The sequence below is a fragment of the Monodon monoceros genome, unplaced genomic scaffold, assembly GCF_005190385.1.
Source record: "Monodon monoceros isolate NGI ecotype Baffin Bay Population unplaced genomic scaffold, NGI_Narwhal_1 Super_Scaffold_21, whole genome shotgun sequence".
Taxonomy (NCBI): Eukaryota; Metazoa; Chordata; class Mammalia; order Artiodactyla; family Monodontidae; genus Monodon; species Monodon monoceros.
In genome coordinates, this window is record NW_021703778.1 from 124,474,696 (window position 1) to 124,495,869 (window position 21,174).

The window sequence follows — 21,174 nt, forward strand, 5'->3', positions numbered from 1 at the left end:
GCCCCTGTGGAAAACAGTTTGGCAGTTCCTCAAAAAGCTAAACAAAGAATTACCATATGACCCAGCAATTCTACTCCTAAGTATATACTCAAAAGAACTGAAAACAGTGACTCAAACAGATACTCATATGCCAATGTTTACTGTAGCATTATTCACAATAGCCAAAAAGGTGGAAAAAGCACAAGAGTCCATCAACAAATAAACGGATAAACAAAATGTGGTACATACACACAACGGAACATTATTTAGTCACAGAAAGAGAGTTCTGATACATACTATGACATGGATGAACCTTGAAAACATTATGCTAAGTGAAATAAGCAGACACAAGAGAATATTGTAATGATTCTACCTTTATCAAATATCTAGAATCAGCAAATTCACAGAGACAGAAATAGATTAGCGGTTACCAGGGGTTATGTGGGAGGGAAGAATAGGGAGTTATTACTTAATGAGTAGAGTTTCTGTTTGGGGTGATTAAACAGTTTTGGAAATAGATAGTGGTAATGGTTGTATAATACTACGGATTTAATTAATGCTGTTAAACTGTACACTTAAAATGGTTAAAATGGCAAATTTTGTTATATGTTTACCACAAAATAAAAATTAGAAAATACATTTTTTAATACATATTTTTGAACCATGATATCTTTAAGAGTACAACAAGCAACCAGACTACAAATTAATATGCTAAGATATCATAATATTAAAAAACTTTAGAGCAAGCCTGAATATCTCAGTTAGGCGTCAGTAACTGAGTATTTCTATACTATCAGTTCCATTGTCTACAAAATGAATGTAATTAAAGTGACTTACATTTTCAGAAAAATTAGGAAGAGATTATAAAACTAGCAAATTTACATAATATCTGAAGAAAGCACTTTTAATACCTGTTTTCCAGAAGAAATAAAAATGGCCAATGAGTATGAAAAGATGTATAACATCATTAGTTTAAAAAAAAAAAAGAAAAATCAAAGAACAATGAAATATTGTTTTTTCCTACTAGACTAGCAAAAATTAATGGGGTAATAACAAAAATTAATGGGATAGTGAAGATACGGGTAAAAAGAGGGCCTGCATATACTGGAACTTATCTGGAAGTAAATTTGGCAGAATGTTTCAAAGTTCTAAAAATGTACCTAGTCTTTAGTACCACAATTCCATTTCTAGGACTGCATCCTAAAATAATTACTAGGCTATGAAGGCATTATACAAATATGTTTGTTAGTATTGTTTACAATAACAAAAAGAACTGAAAAAACCTACATGCTTAATAATAATAGTTAAAATATAGTGTCTCCATAGAACATGGTACTTTCAGACTTTAAAAGCTGTGTTGAAGTATATTTACTGGCATGGAAAATGTTCAAGATATTGAGTGAAAAAAAGCAGGTTATAAAATAGTAAGATCCTATTTTTGTAAATATACACAGGTTTGTATGAATATGTAGACAAATGTTCATAAGGATAAATAAATCTTATAAAGATAACTAATCTCTAGGTATTACAAAATGAAGTTATTTTTGTCTTATTATATTCATCTATATTTTTCTGAATATTTTTACAATGAGCTACGTTATTTTTATAATCATTTGAAGAACAAAAATATGATTTGCACTTTGGGAAAAAAATATAAAACTTCCTTTTTCATTTTTGGAAATTAAGACTAAAATCCACAAAAGCTAAACAGCTATGGTCAATAAAATTTCTTTTCTTTCACCTTAAATGCATTTGCCATTAAAAAAAAAAAAAAACCTTGGGCTTCCCTGGTGGCGCAGTGGTTGAGAGTCTGCCTGCCGATGCAGGGGACACAGGTTCGTGCCCCGGTCCGGGAAGATCCCACATGCCGCGGAGCGGCTGGGCCCGTGAGCCATGGCCGCTGAGCCTGCGCGTCCGGAGCCTGTGCTCCGCAACGGGAGAGGCCACAACTGTGAGAGGCCCGCGTACAGCAAAAAAAAAAAATTCTTAAACATTACTAGTCTATTAACTTTTGCTATAAATATTATCATAATTACACTATAAAGTGTCACCATAAAGACAATGTAATTTTAGTTTGCTATTGGTTAAATCGTAAGTATTTTTTATAGCAGCCAGCAGTGTCTTCTAATTTTCACAAATAATATCTTACCAATATCTTAATACAGCACTTAGGACTTTAATGAGAAACCAGTTTTGTAAACTTGCCTCTGCCAAATCTTCAAAACAGCTTCCAGCTAAGGGATGAGGGCTGCTTTCATCAGTCATTTCAACTGTGTCTTCAATTAAACCTAAAAGTTTCACGGTCAATTCATGTATATCTAAAATGTTACTGAAAATCTTTTCAATATCCTAAAAAAAAAGGAAGGTTAAGTAAGGCATGTCAGTTTGAGAATTTCATTTAAGAATTACTAAATATAAGTAATGTAAATGTTAAGGATATTATTTTCACCCAATCACATACATTTCAAGACATAAAATATTGAATATATTCCAAATTATAGCAAAAGTCAATCATGAATAAAGAAGAGAAATTTAAAAACCTCTTGGATTAGATTTAGAATTATTGAACAAAACTATATAGAATCTATATTTTCCAGTAAATTTACTGTAAATCTCATATGGTGGATGATTTAAGCAACTCTTTACATAAAGAATTTTGGCATTTGAGTATTTTAAAATTGGCTAAGTGCTAAAAGTCTTGATCAAGGTCTCACAGAGCTGGTTAATGACAAAAGCTGAGATCAAAATGAAGATCTGACTCCTAATCCAGACACAAACTGGTTTCACAATATGTGGCGTGTCTCTTGAATTTGAGGAGGAATTAAAGATTTCATTCAAGCTCTCAGGTGTGACTTTTATCTGGGTTAAAACATGTTAAGTCCTCTGGAAACAAAAAGACCATAAGACTGATTATCCAGGTTATGGCCAACTATTTTTATTCACTCTGCATCTTGTAATGAAAGCATCACAGATTAAGGAAACTGACAGACCTGAGTTTGGATCCTGGCCCCACTACTTGCTAGATGAGTGACCCTGGATTAGGACAATAATGACAATTATAACAGTTTACATTCCTTGTTATTATGTTCCAGGAACTACTGTAAGTATTGATTACTTGACATGTAATTTCAAAACAGCCTTATTAGATAGATACTATCATCATCCTCATTTTACGAATGAGGAAACAGGCACAGAGCAGTTAAGTAATTTGCCCAGGGTCACACAGCTGGTACATTAATACCTACCCATAAAGTTCGTAAGAGGATTAAATGAGATGATTTCTATAAAACGCTCCTGGCATATATTAGGCCTTCCACAAATGTAAGCTTTCTGAAAACATAGGAGTAGGGCCCAAAGGAGTAAATTAAGATCAAGAGTCATTCATTCTTTTATCAAATATTTACTGAGTTCTATGCTCTGACCTTAGATGGCCTTTATTTCAAAAGTTTACAGTCTCATCTATGCTGAAAAAATATAGTAGATATAGAGATAGAGAAAAGGGATTCTCTCTTTCTCTTGACCCTTCAGTATTATAATAAAAATTTTCTATCAAATCAGCATAAATTCAGTGAAAAGAGACCCATAAAAATTAATTCCTGAGGAATGAAAACTGACGGGACACAGAAACGGCAACGAGGATAATATTAGCTAGCAGCAATTGTTATTAGCTAACAGCATTTGTTAAGCTTTTAATTTTTCACGCTACTATAGACAAAACCCAATTATACTGTGGTATAAAAGAACCAAAATTCAAGTTCAACCTCCATAACTTATCATAACTATTTTATGTCAATTTCCTCACCGGTAAGGTAAAAATGATAATACCTGTCCTACCTATCTCAGAGAATTGTTAAGGGTCACACAAAATTGGAGAGTACTTTAAAAAACATAAAATGTTGACTACTTAAGGCACTGTGTCCAGTAGGAGTTATTATCAAATGTTAAACTAAATATGCAGTTTTTAAAAAAGGATAAAAGCCAATTAAAAACACCTTAAGAATGAAAAAGCTAAATCAGGGACTTCCCTGGTAGTCCAGTGGCTAAGACTCCCTGCTCCCAATGCAGGGGGCCGGGTTCAATCCCTGGTCAGGGAACTAAATCCCATGTGCCACAACTAAGAGTTCACATGCCACAACTAAAGATCCCACATGTTGAAACTAAAAGATCTCACATGCCACAACAAAGACCCGGTGCAACCAAATAAATAAATAAATATTTTAAAAAGAAAAAAAAGCTAAATCAGTTCCTAATCTTAAGCACTCGGCCAGCTGTGTCTGAGCATCACTTCTATTAACTCATGTAATAGTTATTTGGTGGAGGAAGTCAGGAAGTAAGAGAAAAGCCAAATATTTAAAGTGAAAGACACTCAGGGACTTCCCTGGTGGCACAGTGGTTAAGAATCCGTCTGCCAATGCAGGGGACACGGGTTTAAGCCCTGGTCCGGGAAGATCCCACATGCTGTGGAGCAACTAAGCCCGTGCGCCACAACTACTGAAGCCCGTGCACCTAGAGCCTGTGCTCCTCAACAAGAGGAGCCACCGCAATGAGAAGCCTGTGCACCACAACAAAGAGTAGCCCCCGCTCGCCGCAACTAGAGAAAGCCTGCACGCGGCAACGAAGACCCAATGCAGCCAAAAATAAAAAATATAAATAAAAATTTTAAAAGTCATTAAAAAAATAAAGTGAAAGACACTCAGACATCTAAGAAAAAACAGATCACATGAGAAATGAAGGAAAGAAAAATAAATCTAAATTTAACCCACCCACCCACCCCCCCACAAAACAGTATTTGTCTAGCTAGATTCCTTAGAGTGGACTTCAGAACCTAGAGAGGTAGGAAAAACATGGACAAGTCTCCCTGGATCCCCATCCTACTCACCCCATTCCTACGCTGTCTTCCAACAGTGGAGCTCTGCCTTTGCTTATTTGACATTCTGTATAAACTTTTATTCTTCAAAAGTTCCACTAGTAAAACTTTAAACTACACCCTAAAGTACTTACCAAAAGACAGGAAAAAGCATAAGTCTTTCTTTTCTAGACCATACATTTCTTTCACCATCTTCAAATGAATGACTATAAATCTCAAATACTGCACAGCAGAAAAAGATCTTTTATTTTTTAAATTTTTTATTTTTGGCTGTGTTGGGTCTTCGTTGCTGCGTGCGGGTTTTCTCTAGTTGCGGCAAGCGAGGGCTATTCTTTGTTGCGGTGGCTTTTCTTGTTGCGGAGCATGGGCTCTAGGGTGCGTGGGCTCACTAGTTGTGGCTCGCGGGCTCTAGAGTGCAGGCTCAGTAGTTGTGGCGCACGGGCTCAGTTGCTCCGCGGCATGTGGGATCTTCCTAGACCAGGGCTCGAACCCGTGTCCCTTGCACTGGCAGGTGGATTCTTAACCACTGAGCCACCAGGGAAGCCCGAAAAAGATTTTATTCCAGTGTAACCCCCCTAATTTTGTGTCTAATTTTCATTGTCACTGCACTTATTATATATTAGTATAACAATTCACATATTAAAAAACACACAATATCCCCAATGTTCATAGCAGCATTATTTACAACTGCCAAGATATGGAAGCAATATAAGTGTCCCTCAACAGATGAATGGATAAAGAAGATGTGGTATATATACACAATGGAATACTGCTCAGCCATAAGAAAAAAAATGAAATACTGCCATTTGCAGCAACACGGCTGGACTTGGAGGGCTAAATGAATTAAGTCAGACAGAGAAAGACAAATATCAAGTATATGTGGAATCTAAAAAGTACAACAAACTAGTAAATATAACAAAAAAGAAGCAGACTCACAGATAAAGAGAACAAACTAGTGGTTACCAGAGGGTGTCGGTGGCAATATAGGGTGAGGGAGTGGGAGGTAAAAATTACTGGGTGTAAGATAGGCTACAAGGATATACAGCAATTCCCCTACATACGAACGAGTTCCGTTCCGAGAGCAGGTTCGTAAGTCCAATTTGTTCATAAGTCCAACAAAGTCAGCCTAGGTACCCAACTAACACAATCGGCTATACAGTACAGGACTGTAATAGGTTTATAATACTTTTCACACAAATAATACATAAAAAACAAACACAAAATATAAAGAAAACATTTTTAATCTTACAGTACAGTGCCTTGAAAAGTACAGTAGTACAGCACAACAGCTGGCATACAGGGGCATGTTTGCATCTTTGAAAGTTTGCAACTTGAAGGTATGTATGTAGGGAACTTACCATATTGTACAACCTGGGGAATATAGCCAATATTTTATAATAACTATAAATGGAGTATAACCTTTAAAACTTGTGAATCACTATGTTGTACACCTTTAATTCATATAATATTGTATATCAACTATACTTCAACAAAAAATCTGAAAAAAATGAAAAATAGACAAAGCTAAACAACCCCACAATACTATATAAAACAATATTTTTTCTACATACTCATAAAGTATATGAAGTTACTATTTATGATTTTAAGCTACTATATGACTTTTTGGGGTAGACAGAATTTCAAACCCAAAAAGGTACTTACAGAAGGTTTAAACAGGTCTCTGTCAGAAAGAAAAGCTTCTCGAAACACTTTTATGATCATATTTAGTTCCCGTAGATACTGTCTTTCTTCTGCAATTTCAGTTCTGACAAGGTCATAGTAGTTTAATTCACCTGAAGAACTAGGTTCATCTTCACAAAGAGAAACCAAGCCTATGTCATCCTGATCAAACATGTCCATCAAAACCTAAGAAATATAAATCAGTAATGGATAAACTTATTTTCCTTACTGTTATAAGACCATCTCAAAGTACTTGGAATTAGAACATTATTAAACAATGAGAGTTGTGTGTATTACAGGCTAAAATTGTAAGAGAAAATCCAAAATAAGAGAAATATGAAAAGTTGAAGTGAGATAACGTTCAAACGAAACTGGATATGGAGAAATAAATATTTATGGAAATAAATCTAATAGTGAAATATATATATACATATATGTACATATATACATATATAAATACAGGTACATAGGCACACATAAACATAAAATATATAATAGCAAAAAGAGCACACATTTGGAGAACAACAATCTGAACCAAAATTCCAGTTCTACCACTTACCTGTGATTACAGACAAGTTATTTATTCTTTTGAAAGTCAGATCCCTTATCTGTAAAATGTAACTGATGAAAGAATTCAATGAAGTAATGGACATAAAACGCATACTATTAGGTCTGGCAAACAGTAGACATTCAAAATGGTAGCTTTTTGTCCTACTGTAAGGATGCTTATGTGCACTTGAGTAGAGTTTAAAGGAGAAAAGTGAAATGATACGCAAAATGTATTAACAGCGTGATGCTTTTCTGATGCATATTCACTACATCAACAACTGCTATTAAGTTCATTTGTTAAAATCAAGCATCTCCTGGAACTTCCCCTGGTGGTCCAGTGGTAAAGAATTCGCCTTACAATGCAGGGGATGCAGGTTCCATCCCTGGTCAGGGAACTAAAACCCCACATGCCACGGGGCTACTAAGCCCGTGTGCCACAACTGCTGAGCTTGCCCGCCTCAACTAGAGCCCACGTGCTCTGGAACCTACGCACCATAGCTACAGAGTCTGCGCGTCACAACTAGAGAGAGAAAATCTGCACACCACAACGAAAGATTCCACATGCCTCAATGAAAATCCCATGTGCCACAACTAAGACCCAACACAGCCAAAAATAAATAAATAATATATAAATCTTAAAAAAAAAATCAAGCACTCCACAGATGCTTAAATTGCTATAGTGACAATTTCCCCTTTCAGAAAATAGTGAAGATTGCTACTATGTTTTTAAGTCAACCAACAGGCAAGAACTAGCTGTATATCAAAAGCAATAGGAAAAAGGTGACCATACTTCTTAGAATTAAAAATAGTTTTAAAAGAAGAGAAAAATTGGACCTACTTAATTATATACTCCAGACTGACTGAAAACTACTTTCTTAGAGTTTAGGGGGAAAAAAAGGCACAATCCCAAAAAGGAAGCTCCAGAAAGTAAAACAATTTCAAGGGGATGAGAGGAAATTCTAACAATACAACATGAGATATTCATTCATTCATTCTCAAAAACATCTATTGATCACCAGAAATTGTGCCAGATGTTAGTAAGACAGAGCAATATGCAAAATAAACATGAACCCTGCCCTCCTGATCTTCTTTTAAATCTAACTGAAAAATATTTCTTAAATCTGGTCAATTCTCTCCATTCCCCTCCATGCTTCAAATCAGACTATTAAGCAATCACATCTATTAAGAGGTCTTGCAATATGATCTCCCTGCCACTGGTTTCTTCCCAGCCCCATTTTCAAAATCATGTTCCTAAAACCAAATTTGTGTCATACCCTACCTAAAAACGATACTGGATTTCATTGCTTTCAGCACACAATTCTAATTTCATGAAGATAAAGGCCATTCACAATCTAATCCCAGCCCACTTCCCTAGCCTCATCTCCTGTGATACTTTAAAATCCATCTTCTCCTCATTGCCCCCCCTCCACGAAACTTACCCTCCTGCCATCATTACCTCTGATTCCCAGCCACATTAGACCTTTGAAGAAACCATTGGGGCTGCACAGAGAATTAGCTAATGAAATCTGATTTTAAGCAGACACGCAAAAGAACAGAAGGTATGACACAGAACAGTCTTCTCTTCCCCACCAGAGATACTTTTAAAGTAGTCTGTACTTGCTCTAATTTCTTACTTCTCAAGCTCACTACTCTATTGAAACTGCTCTCACTAATGACCTTTGAATATCTTTTTGTTTCCTCTAGTTATTAACACAGCTGACCAGAACTTCTTAAAACTTTCTCTTCCCTTGGCTTCTCACACACCATTCTGTCAGTGAGGCCTCCTTCTCTACTACTCACCTTTTCCAACATCCACTGCAGGGTTCCATTTTTGGAACTGTTTTGGTCATACAACACCCAAAATCCCAAATGTAAATGCTACAGGAGTCAGGTAGATAATATTATGTTAATACATAAGAAGAGGTGATGGGGAATGTGGCAAACTAGAAGGTGCATGCACCTAAAGAAGAAAGGCACTGTTCAGTGCCAACTATTCTGTCAGGCCTTTTCATTTTCTTTTCTCAAGAAGAGTCTGGAATATAGATTTTTATGAAGAATTTTCATATTTGTAAATATAAACAGACTGCAAATAATTCAAAATTTTAAGAAATAAACCTGGAGTCCTTATTCACTATCAGGCCACCAATCTGAAACATCTACTATACTTCCTCCTGAGTGAGCTCATCTTCTTAAACGATTTTCAGTTACTAGATAATAACTCCCTAAACATTTATCTCAGCATCTCTTTGGACCCTAGGCAAGTGTTACCAGAAGCTTGCTAGATATCTCTGTCTGACAAACCTATACATGTACACTCTACATCAGAATCACTAATCACAGCATCATCTCCTTGGCTGTCAGAGCTAGAAAACTTGTCACTACCCTAGACTTAACACGTCTCCAACTTCCACACCAAATCAGTCCCCAAATCCTGTTAACTCCAACTCAGAAACAGCTCTTAAATCTCATCAGTTCCTTCTATTCTCCTGTCTAGAATGTCTGCTCCTACTTCTCTTTCCTTCCAACCCTCACATTTATTCATCTGATAAATCCCTAGCCATTTTCATCACTTAGCTAAAATATAATTGTCTTTGTATAGCTTTTCCCAACTCTCCCTGAACTCTATCAAAATCTTTTCCATTGGCTTCAGTCCTCCATTAGCAATTCTCTCTCTTTTCTATATAAGCACCTAATTTATATTGACATTTCTAAGGATAAGAGCCATGATTTCATCTTAAAATCCATAGCATTTGATACACAGTAAATGCACAAAAGATACTTACTTAAAGTGCATATATGTAGGGCTTCCCTGGTGGCGCAGTGGTTAAGAATCTGTCTGCCAATGCAGGAGACACGGGTTCGAGCTCTGGTCTGGGAAGACCCCACGTGCCGCGGAGCAACTAAGCCAGTGCGCCACAGCTACTGAGCCTGCACGCCACAACTACTGAAGGCTGCGTGCCTAGAGCCCACGCTGTGCAACAAGAAAAGCCACTGCAATGAGAAGCCCGTGCACCACAACAAAGAGTAGCCCCTGCTCGCCGCAACTAGAGAAAGCCCACATGCAGCAATGAAGACCCAACGCAGCCATAAATAAATAAATATATATATATATATATTTTTAAAAAAAGAGCACATATGCATTTTATGTTGTAAACTGTTAGACTTGTAATGAAAGGCTAAAGCCCAAGTGAGTTAAAGATGAGAATAAACGTTAGGACAATAAAAGCATTTTTTTGGTCATGTCCCAAATAAGAATAATAAAGGAGAATTGGTTCTTGGAACAGATGGAGTAATATTACAACAAAAGAAAAAATACAGAAGAACTCAACTTCTATAACATCTGGGCTCACAGAAATAAACTTCTACAGAGCAGCTCTGTGCTCTCTTACTCTCTCTTGCCTTTCTTAAACATGAATTTTCGTCTTAAGCATGTATGTTCTATTTTTCCAGTCTGAATATTATTTTCCTTAATAGTTACAAGTATATTAGGGGTTGAGCTCTAAAATTCCTTCCTATGACCATCTAACTATTCTCAGCAATCTCTGATGTGCCAGAATACATCATATAGTCAAATGCTGCTTTTATTTTTAAGTGTAGAAAAAAGGTTGGTTGTCAAGTTCTCTATCAAATTATACGACCTTGTCTAGGAAATTACACAGATTCCTAGAAAGCATTTATTTGAATAGTTTATTAAACAGATGGTTTGTGAGCTCTTGAAATAGTGATCACAGGAAATCAGTTTAGATTTACTAAGATCACACCATGTCACACTAATCTCATTAATCCATTCACATGACTAGTCCCACAAATAAAGTCATCTGTATCTTAGCTAAACCTAGGACAGTCTCTCATGACAAACTTGGAATCACAGTAGAAAAAGATGGGCAGGGGACTTCCCTGGTGATCCAGTGGTTAAGACTCTGCACTCCCAATGCAGGGGGCCCGGGTTCAATCCCTGGTCAGGGAACTAGATCCAGCATGCCGCAACTAAGAGCCCGCAGGCGGCAACAAAGACCCGGCGTGCTGCAAGTAAGACCTGGCTCAGCCAAATAGATAAATAAATAAATGTTAAAGAAAAAGAAAGAAAAGAAAAGGATGGGCAAACTACAGCCCATAGGCCACAGTGAGCCTACTGCCCTTTATGTAAATAAAGTTTTACTAGAGCACAGCCCACACTCATTGGTTTATGGCTTCCTTTCTGCTACAAAGGCAAAGATGAGTAGTTCTAAGAAAGACGTATAGCCTACAAAGCCTAAAATATTCAGCCACCCATCTGGTCCTTTACAGGTAAAGTTTGCTGACCCCTGAATTAGACAAAGAGGTAAAACAGTAGCTGACGAAAAGGCCATAGTGAAAAAAAGTGGTCATTTATTAACCTGGAAGGATGCCTCTAATAACATATATGAGAAGTCTCATCTCTTAAACTTTTCCAATATTTTTAACAAATAATTCCAACTAAAACAAACTAAGTTTCTCAGACTGGCATATATTACAAAAAGCTGGTATGATATCTACAATGATGAGTGACAAAATTCGATTTTTATAATATCTTGATATGCTAGAGCATAGTCTCAGTAACATTACGAAGTTTTACAGAGAAAAACTTGAGTTCAAATTTAGATGAAAAAAATATCAACAGCACAAGCTGTAAGAAATCAAAGATATAAGAGTATCTCATGTGGAAAGTCCCAGGGAGCTGAAACATCTGCAAATTCATTAAGCAAACAGAGTGATATGTGTGCCCAAAAAAGTTAATGCTGAAATTATAAAAGAACAGCATATAGAATAAAGGAGGTGAGCCTTTCATTGTACTCTGTGTTGGTCAGACCAAATCTAGACTGTTGTCTTTAGTTTTAGAAATCAGTGTAAGAGCAATGCAATAATGAGATCTGAAAATCATGTCACAAAAAGATTGGTTTTCAAAGTCTCAAAAGGTAAAAATTTAGTACATGGAAAAAAGCTTTAAATAACAGAATGACTTATTCTGAAAAACAGTTTGGTCTTATCTAATGTAGTCCAGAAGAGAGATTAGAATTAGTGAATGAAAGTTAATAGGAAATTCAGATGCAAACTATTGTACATAGTATGGATAAACAACAAGGTCATACTGTATAGCACAGGGAACTATTGATATATTCAATATCCTGTGATAAACCTGTGTGGATTGGTCTCTTGTAATTCTGAGACTGTGTAATTGTTTAGAATTTAACTACTTTCGCCTTTAAAAAGAGTCATGGAAAAGGTAACTGACTCAGATATGGAATAAAGTCTCTCCTTCCCACAGTCCCTCAATAATCCTGTCCAAGGCCACTGTTTGAGGGCAGGGGGAGGGGAGGAATAGGGCAAATAAGGTAGGAATCCCTACAAGACGGTGTGAGGAAAAGCTGAGGGGGCCCGCCTCAGCGTGCTAGCTCCTGAGAGGAGTAGGGAGGGTGTTTACTGGGGGCGGGGGGCGGGGGCTCACAACCTGGCACAAGACGTTAGAGATCATTCGGAGTAAAGAGACTATCCATATGATAGGGCAACTTGATTCACGGTGCTGGAGCCCTAGTGGATAAGAAGGGTATTTGCAGGGGAAGGTGGACCAGCAGCAGCAGTGGTGCAACATGGGATTGTCAGAACTTGAGTGGAGTATGGAGAATGTATACAGAGAAGAAGGGTTTCTATGCCAAAATAGGGTGCCTACACCAGCGGGGGGAGAGAGGCCTGCTGGGAGACTGGTCACATACAGAAGGATTGATCAAATAAATAAATATATTAAGAAAAACAGGAGCCAGGTTATCTCACTATCAGATAAGGGAGTTACAAGTGTAAAAAGGGGAGGCTAAAATGAATCCAGTGGTGTTGAATGTGGATTGAAGAGATCTGTGAACTTATATAAAGATAGGTGAGAAATAAATATAGATGTGTATGTATATATGTATATACACAAAAAAACACACACACACACTCCCTAATTCTGCCCTCTAAGAGACCAGAGCAGTGACACTCCAATATCAATGAGCTCATCTAGCACCAAGATCTTGGTTTCTAAATACCATTCTCACTAAAAGGAACCAGGATTTTTTAGAAACCAACTAATTCCAGGCTTGAGCAGCAGGTAAAGAACAAGTTGAACCTGGAGCATCTTGTGTCAAAAGAATGTGTTCAAAGAATGATAGGGACAGAGAAGCCAAATTGAAGGAGTTCCCATTGGCCAAATCTGACACAATCTGAATATTAAATAATGAAGTGACAGGTTATGTTCCACTGAATAAGAATCAATGAGTCCATATTAAAATAAACAAAATAAATAAATTTATTTTTGTGATGAGGAACAAGATATTTACATAGCCTTAAAATATTCCACAAAATATTTATTAATTACAAAAGGGAAAGGAGTCCTTTAAAGTAGAGAAGCCTAGAGGATGAACCCTTAATCAAGTGATCAAAGTGACTATCACTAGTAATGGGATACAGTGAAATTGTATGTCGTGTAAGAAAATGCAATGAGAAGAACTCCTATGATATTCCTGCCACAGATCCATAACCTAAATCTTATCAAGAGAAAACATCAGAAAAAACTAAAGGAAGGGGCGTTTTAAACATTAACAGGTACAATCCTTAAAAACGTCACTGTCATAAAAGTTAAGGAAGAATGAAGAACTGTTCCAGAATGAACAAGGAGAAAAAAGATGCATGACTACTAGACACAGCACATGATTCTGAACTGGATCATTTTGCTCTAAAGGACATCACCGGGACAAGTGGCAAAACTTGAACGGGGTCTAAGGATTACATAATATAATGTATCCACATTCATTTCCTGGATTTTGATTGTCATACCGTGGTTATGCAGGAAAATGTTTTTGTTTGTAGGACACACTAAACTATGTTGGCAACCTACTCTCAAGGGGTTTAGGGTACAGGGGAGTATTTTTATTGAACATACAACTTTTCTAAAAGTCTGAGCTAGAAACAAAGTTAAAAAAACCATGTAATCACTTTTTTCATTTTTTCAGAAGTCAAAATAGAAATAACAAGGAATTTCTACTATGAAATTTAAGTGAAAAATCATTTTTGGGACTACGGCATAGTACAATCACTCTCAATCATAACTGCACATCAGAATCACCTGTGATAGTTTCAAAAATTTTGAAAATTCTGAGGCTTAGAAGCCCATCCCAGGCCAAGTAAATCAGCTCTGGGGGTGAATGCAGGCATCAGTATTCTCTACAAGCTTTCTGGTAATTCTGATGTGCAAAGTGGAGAACCACTGGCATGTGCCAGGTCCTGGGGTAATTCACCCTTAGAGGTCTAGTTCAGGTATCTTCTCTATGAAATGTTCCTGGTCCCCCCTATGCCACAGTTACTCACTTTCTCCACCACCTTTGATTTATTTGTATAATAGTTTTAATTACATTGTGCTGCCATTATTTGGTTATAATACTTTTATTTCCCACTAAAATAAACTCCTTCTAACACAGGGATTGCTGATTTGTTCACTGTTGTATTTTCAATGCTCAGGACAGTGACTGACACATAAGAGGTACTCAAAAATGTTGATTTAAAAAGTAAGAAAAAAAGGAGGGAAAGTGGGAAGGGAAGAAAAGGAGGAGAGAGGAAAATAAAGAAATGACTCAATTTCTTTCCTCAGTAGCTTACAGCCAGGAAGAAAGAAGATAAGTAACAAAAAATTATCAAAAGGAAGTAACTCTGGCATGGCAAAGTCTTCTCTCTACCTGTGCCCCAATGACCCATGCTGTGAAATCAAAGCATGTTTTTCAAAATTACTTCTTAAACGTATCTGAATATTCTGTATTTATGCTCCTTCTTAAAATACAAAACTCAAACTACTTTTCTTAAACTGGTTTGAGGCTTTGGATGTTTTTTCCTGTAGGTAAAAAATTCTTGCTGGAAAAAAAGAGATTCTCATCCTGTCACATGCTAAAAAACCTGAAAATATCATTGTTAGTCTGTAAAGCCACCATTTTTCTGTCTTCCAACACCAGTAACTATAAAAATCACTAATATAATCATGTATTAAAAAACAAAGGTATAGGGCTTCCCTGGTGGCGCAGTGGTTGAGAGTCCGCCTGCCGATGCGGGGGACATGGGTTCGTGCCCCGGTCCGGGAAGATCCCACATGCCGCAGAGCGGCTAGGCCCGTGAGCCATGGCCGCTGAGCCTGCGCGTCCAGAGCCTGTGCTCCGCAACGGGAGAGGCCACAGCAGTGAGAGGCCCGCATACAGCAAAAAAAAAAAAAAAAAAAAATATATATATATATATATAAAAAACAGAGGTATAAGTGACATATAGTCTCTATCATTCAGGTTAAGTTTAAATACCTTTTAACACTTACCTTATCTGCACACATTGACACTTTAATGTCCTGTTGGGATATTTCATAATGTCGGATATTAAAAACATAATTACCAGCCAATTTCAAAATATCAGCTGAGATATACTCTAGTACAGCCACAATATATAGGGACACATGGTAGTCCACTTTGTACCCTAAAACTTCCTGTGGAAAAAATAAACAATTTAATTCCAAAAAATGGCAGCACTGTCAAGTAGCAGTTAAGCACTTAAAAATTTTATTTAACATTCTTGCTTATAAAGAACTTTCTATAAGCCAAATATCTAAACTCAAAGGTACCACAGGATATAAAATGAGCTGTTGGCTCAGTATCAGGGTTTCTTTTTCTCTCTCTCTTTTTTTAAGAGACACATAATCTAACAAATCTGCCTTTAGTATCAAACAAGAAGAGATGATTGATTCTAAGACAGAAATCTTGGACTGGACTTCCCTGAAAACCTCTTGATACATTATCTGAAACCCATCTGACAAGTATCTGCTATCTTCAAGGATCTTGCTTTAATTAATATCCCCAAATTACAATGGTTTCTACTAAGGGGAGGATGTGTGTATGTGTGTGTGTTGGGTGGGGGGAGGGGGAGTCTTGAAATTGCTACCAAACAGTATTCAGATCCATGTACACCACTTATTTTCTTATAGACTAAATAATATTCCCTAGACAACTTTTCTAATGTATAGAAAAACATTTGTGATAAATACAGATTTAAAAACAGTTCTGAACTCACAGGAGCTTTTGCATTATATATTTTATTAATCAGCAAAAAGCTTGAAGTCAATCAGGGGTAGCAATCATTAGAATATGCCACAAAGATGCATTATTTCTTATCATTAACCTTTAATAGTATTTGAAAAGCAATATGATTTCATCAAAGCATACTTCTTTTTGTTTTTTACACATATTAAGAAACATATATATGCATGTATGTGTATAAATAAGTGTACACACACTCAAGTGCACATACACAATAAGACCACGCTATATAAATACACAAATACTATATAAAGTATTATTTGTTAAAAATAACTTCCCCAATGCTTTTTTGTGTCTGTTTTTTGTTTGTTTGCTTGTTTGTCCTACCTTCAATGAAGGATGGATTTTGTCCACAGGCAATAAGAGAGGATTTCTTCGTTTTCGTTTCTCTATGGCAGACTGTGCATCAGCAATAGCCCATTTATCAATTGGATGAGGAAAGGTCTTTTGAACTCGTTCCTGTTCAGATCACAGCAGAACTACTGTTAATAGAAGTGCTCATAAACAGAAAATTCATACAAAATTAAACTTTATCATCATCCATAACACCAGCAGTTAACAGTAACATAGCATATTCTGATTCCTGCAATAAATGAAATTTTTTTGTTTAAAAAAAAAAGATCAACATGCTATCAAGATTCTTCCACATAATTCCCATGGGTGAGGAAAAAGGTGAAGTTTAAACAGAAAGCTTTAAGTGTAAGCATAATTAAGATAAAATGGAAAAAGGAAAAAGTAATAATATTAGGAGAGATTAAAGCAAACATAAAATACTCTATCAGTGATTTTAAGGTCAAGGTTTCTAGGGTTAAAACTGTTTACCTAGCAGAAGTTAACTCATTATTAATAATTACTATGCAGTCTCTCTCCTGCTCATCTCAGAGCTTTATAGAGAAGAATTTTAAAAGAAGAAATATCATGTACCTCTTAAAGGATCAAGTGTGTGGCAGAGCTCAGAATGGTTTAAAGAAATATATCTCTTGGCAAAAACAATCCAAGCCTTTTACGTTACTATTTTGTTCATCTAATCTTAAATGTAACCAGTAATTGGCATGAATAATGAGAAGTAATGATAACTGAATGAAACTCCAATTTAGCAGGATTTCCTATTTTTAAAATTATATTCTCAGCTTCTAACATATTTAGCTTCTGAAAAGTATACTTTTATTATATTTACTTCTGTCCAATTCTTACAGCAGAGAACAGGGAAACAAATGCTTTAATTCCGAGAGTCCCTGAAAATCTTAATAGATCTATTACTCCAAATTAAGATTATCCCTACACTGGAAGTTGTTGCCTTGTTATAGAAACAATCTTCAAAAGAAAGGTGATATAAACAGTATAATGCCAAAGTAACTTTTAAAAGCTATACTGATGGATATTTCTAAAAATCTAGAAATACTCCCATGTAACTGAGCCAAAACAAATATTTCAGCACTGAATTACACACGATCTTTTAGAGGTATATATATGTATATATATATTTTTAATCAATGAGTAAAATGTTTATTCTATACTAGTCCTTTATTGAGGTAATATTTATATGCAGTAAAATGTACAGATCTTAAGTGTACCATTGAATGAGTTTTGAAAAATGCTTACATCTGTGTAACCATCACCCTAATCAAGATTACAGAAAATTTCTATCATCTTAATCTCACCCTTCATAGGCAGCCACCATCCTGATTTCTATCACCATTACTTTTAGCTATTTCTGATTTTTATGTAACTGGAATCATATAATACATACTCTCTGGGGTATGTCTCATTTTGCTCTATATGATATCTGTGGATTGTAGCTATGTTATTGCGTATATCAATAGCGCATTCTTTCATTTTACAATACTACTAAGTAGTATTCCATTTTATGAATCTATCACAATTTGTTTTCCCATTCTCTTATAGATGGAAACTTTAGTTGTTTCTAATTTTTGCCTATTATGAATAAAACTGCTTGGATATTCATGTATAAGTCTCTTTGTGAAGATATATTTCCATTTCTCTAGGGTTAAATACCCAGGGGTAAAATTGCTGGGTCATAGGCTAGATATATATTTAACTATAAGAAACTGCAAAACAATTTTCCAAAATACTTTTGCCGTTTTATACTCCCACTAGCAATGTATAAGAGTTCTAGTTGCTCTACATCTCATCAATATTCCATGTTATCAGTCTTTAATTTTATCCCTTTTAGTGGGTGTGAAATAGTATCTCATCGTAGTTTTAATCTCTATTTCCCTGATGAATTATGAGCTTGAGTACCTTTTCATATGCTTATTGGCCATAAGTATATCTTCTTTTATGAAGTATCTGTTCAAGATTTTTGCCCACTTGGGTGAGTAGGGTATCTTTTTATTACTGACTTGTAGGAGTTTTTGTTTGTTTGTTTGTTTTAACATACTCTGGATACAAGCCTTACAAATACAAGCCTTACCTTACAATTCCTTTGTAAGGAATACATATTGAAACATTTTCTCCTAGTCTGTGACTTATACCTTTTGTATTTTCACATCAATTTTATTCTTTGATATTTACAGTGTTTTGAGTCCTCTGCAAAAAAACATTTGTTTAACACCAGCTTATAAAGATATTCTCCCGCATTTTCTTCTAGAAACTTTATAGTTTCAGCATTTATGTTTAAGACTATGATATATCTTGAACTAATTTTTGTGTGAGATAGGTTTCAAGGGTTTTTCCCACCATAAATTTATCCAGTTGTTTTAGCACTTTTTTTGCTGAAAAACTTCCCTTTCAGAATGAACTGACCTATATCCCCCATTATGATTTCAATGGTTTACCTTCCATAATAATTTAGAATGATATAGATTTAGATATAAAAATTAATTTGTACAGTGGTTCAATGACTTTTTGAAATAACAAAATAATTTTTACCTCCACATCTTGAACAGTCCTTGGTTGGGCCATGCATAATTTATTAAGCAGCTGAAAAATCAGCTCTTCAATATAATAGAGAGACTCTTCATTAGCTGAGAGATTGGGATGTACTTGCTCCTGAACCTTTAAAAAAAAAAGTTCTCAATTTAAGTACAGGCAAAATGATATTTATTAAACAAAAGTCAGAGAATCTTATATATAATTTATAGTATTTTACCAGAATGGTTACTCAAATACAGATATAAAACAAAAAATGAAGAAAAACTGTATTTGTTGGTCTCTGTAAACTTTTCTTAACTCAGAGTAGTGGTTCTTAATCTTTTCTAGACTCTGAAAATCAGCTGAAAGCCACTGGCCCCTCATCCTTACCACCAAAAAAGCATATGCACATAAAATATTCTACACAATTTCAAAGGAAGCATGGATACCCTGAAGTTAATTACTAAACCTACTATGTACCAAGATCCCAATCAGGGAAGATATCAATCACTCTCACAAAAGTCGTGAGGCTGCTAAATTTCTGTGGTAAGAGGAGAGGCAGCCATCTGTGATAACTTACGTGATAACCTGTACATGGTTTGGGTTTTGCCCTTCCTGTGACAATTATAATCCTAATGGCTTCTCTCCCCTTTGAGTAGAGCTACTGCAGTGCCTCAGTGGCTTGCCTACATGCGTCAGTGGATTACATGTGACAGTGAAGCCCAGATGCTGGGGGTGGGATGCAGGAAGCTGTCGGCTGCGTGTAGGCCAGTGGTGGAGCTGCAGGCACAATCTGCCCTGTCCCTGCTTCCCCACAGAGGTCGGGCAGAGGTGCCCTGCTCCAAGCTGCATTTTCCCTTCCCCAGAAACAATGCCATTCTTGCTCCCATTCCTACACATCCCCCTCTGGCTCAGGTGAAAGCCATGCCACTCTGTTTACAGAAAAAAAGTTCAGATGCTTTTGGCCACTGGTCTTGAATCTGCCCTCTCTTTCCAGTGATGAGATCCCACTCCAGAGGCATTTTCTGAGAAAGGTGGTTGGGGCTGGTAGCTATCACTGAAAAGTGACGCCAGTGCTATACCGCCTAAGTGAGTCAGATGCTGCTCTGCAGGCTGGGCATGGTATCAACCAACCCCACTCTCCCAGGTAGGCAAGGCGCAGGACCCTCTTCACTTGGCCTGCCGACTCCATTACAAAACTGTTTTCCTACAGTTCAAAAGCAAGCCACCCCCACCCCTTGTCCTGGTCCAAAGGGCAGAGCATTTTAGTGAGGTCTACTTTGTACATCTCTAGCAACAGTTAAGTCCCTGACATTGGGGCCAAATTCTTATTGTGAGACATACATATCCATCCGGCCTTCCCCAACTGTTCCTCCCAAATCTACTTTTGCTTCAGATCTGGGCCGGGTACCAAATAGAAGACTTTTTGATCATCAGCTACTGCTTGAAGCCTGTTTTCTACAAGGACTCCAAAGGCTGAAGTCTCCCAGGGCACAACGTGAGGACAAATTTCTCATCAGATAAATGTGGCCTCAAGGAGCTTTCCTTTGTTAGTGTCTTCCTCAGACCATGTTTTCCCATTATATTCCTCTGACCCCCTTTTCAGTCAACAGGTAAAGTTCTCCCAGCCCACAGAGGCAGTAACATCATCTTTTCCATCTCCTCCTCTCCTCTGGCCATCTTGGGAAGCAAAATATTTTTAGCCCAGGCTTCACAGCCACTCTTCGTGGGCAGCCCCCATCTGGACTCCAGACCCTGGCCTAGGTGAAGTCAGAGGCTTTCTGACAGATTTCTGAATGGATATTACAGGGATGGAAGGGCTCTCCAACCTGCTGTAGGGAATAGCCTGAGAAGACATGTGTTTGGAATCTTAATATTTTGGCACATGGCTATGTCCATTTTAAGATCTCTGGTGGGTCTGAGATATTTAGGTGTGGGTTAAAGGGACAAGGAGTCTTTTTCTTAGCTAAAGTTTTCAAATACTGTTTTGAACAGTGACAGCTACTCTTTACTGCCAGCCCTTCTGGGCATCTCACCGCCACACCATCTTCTCTAATGTTAACAGGATCTCTGGTCTTAGAAGCCTGCCTTCAGTTCCAAGCTATCCCAAGT

General features: G+C 36.7%; 1 protein-coding gene across 1 annotated transcript in view; it reads right to left on the reverse strand.

The window, feature by feature from the left end:
• Window positions 1–21,174, reverse strand: part of SOS2 (SOS Ras/Rho guanine nucleotide exchange factor 2) — a 99,706-nt gene that overhangs the window by 53,410 nt on the left and 25,122 nt on the right. Inside the window, exons 2-6 of the mRNA XM_029236234.1 lie at window positions 19,081–19,206; window positions 16,516–16,647; window positions 15,417–15,581; window positions 6,509–6,712; window positions 2,185–2,328 (exon numbers count right to left, since the gene is read on the reverse strand). Coding sequence (XP_029092067.1) covers window positions 2,185–2,328; window positions 6,509–6,712; window positions 15,417–15,581; window positions 16,516–16,647; window positions 19,081–19,206 — 771 coding nt within the window. The remainder of the gene's footprint in view (window positions 1–2,184; window positions 2,329–6,508; window positions 6,713–15,416; window positions 15,582–16,515; window positions 16,648–19,080; window positions 19,207–21,174) is intronic.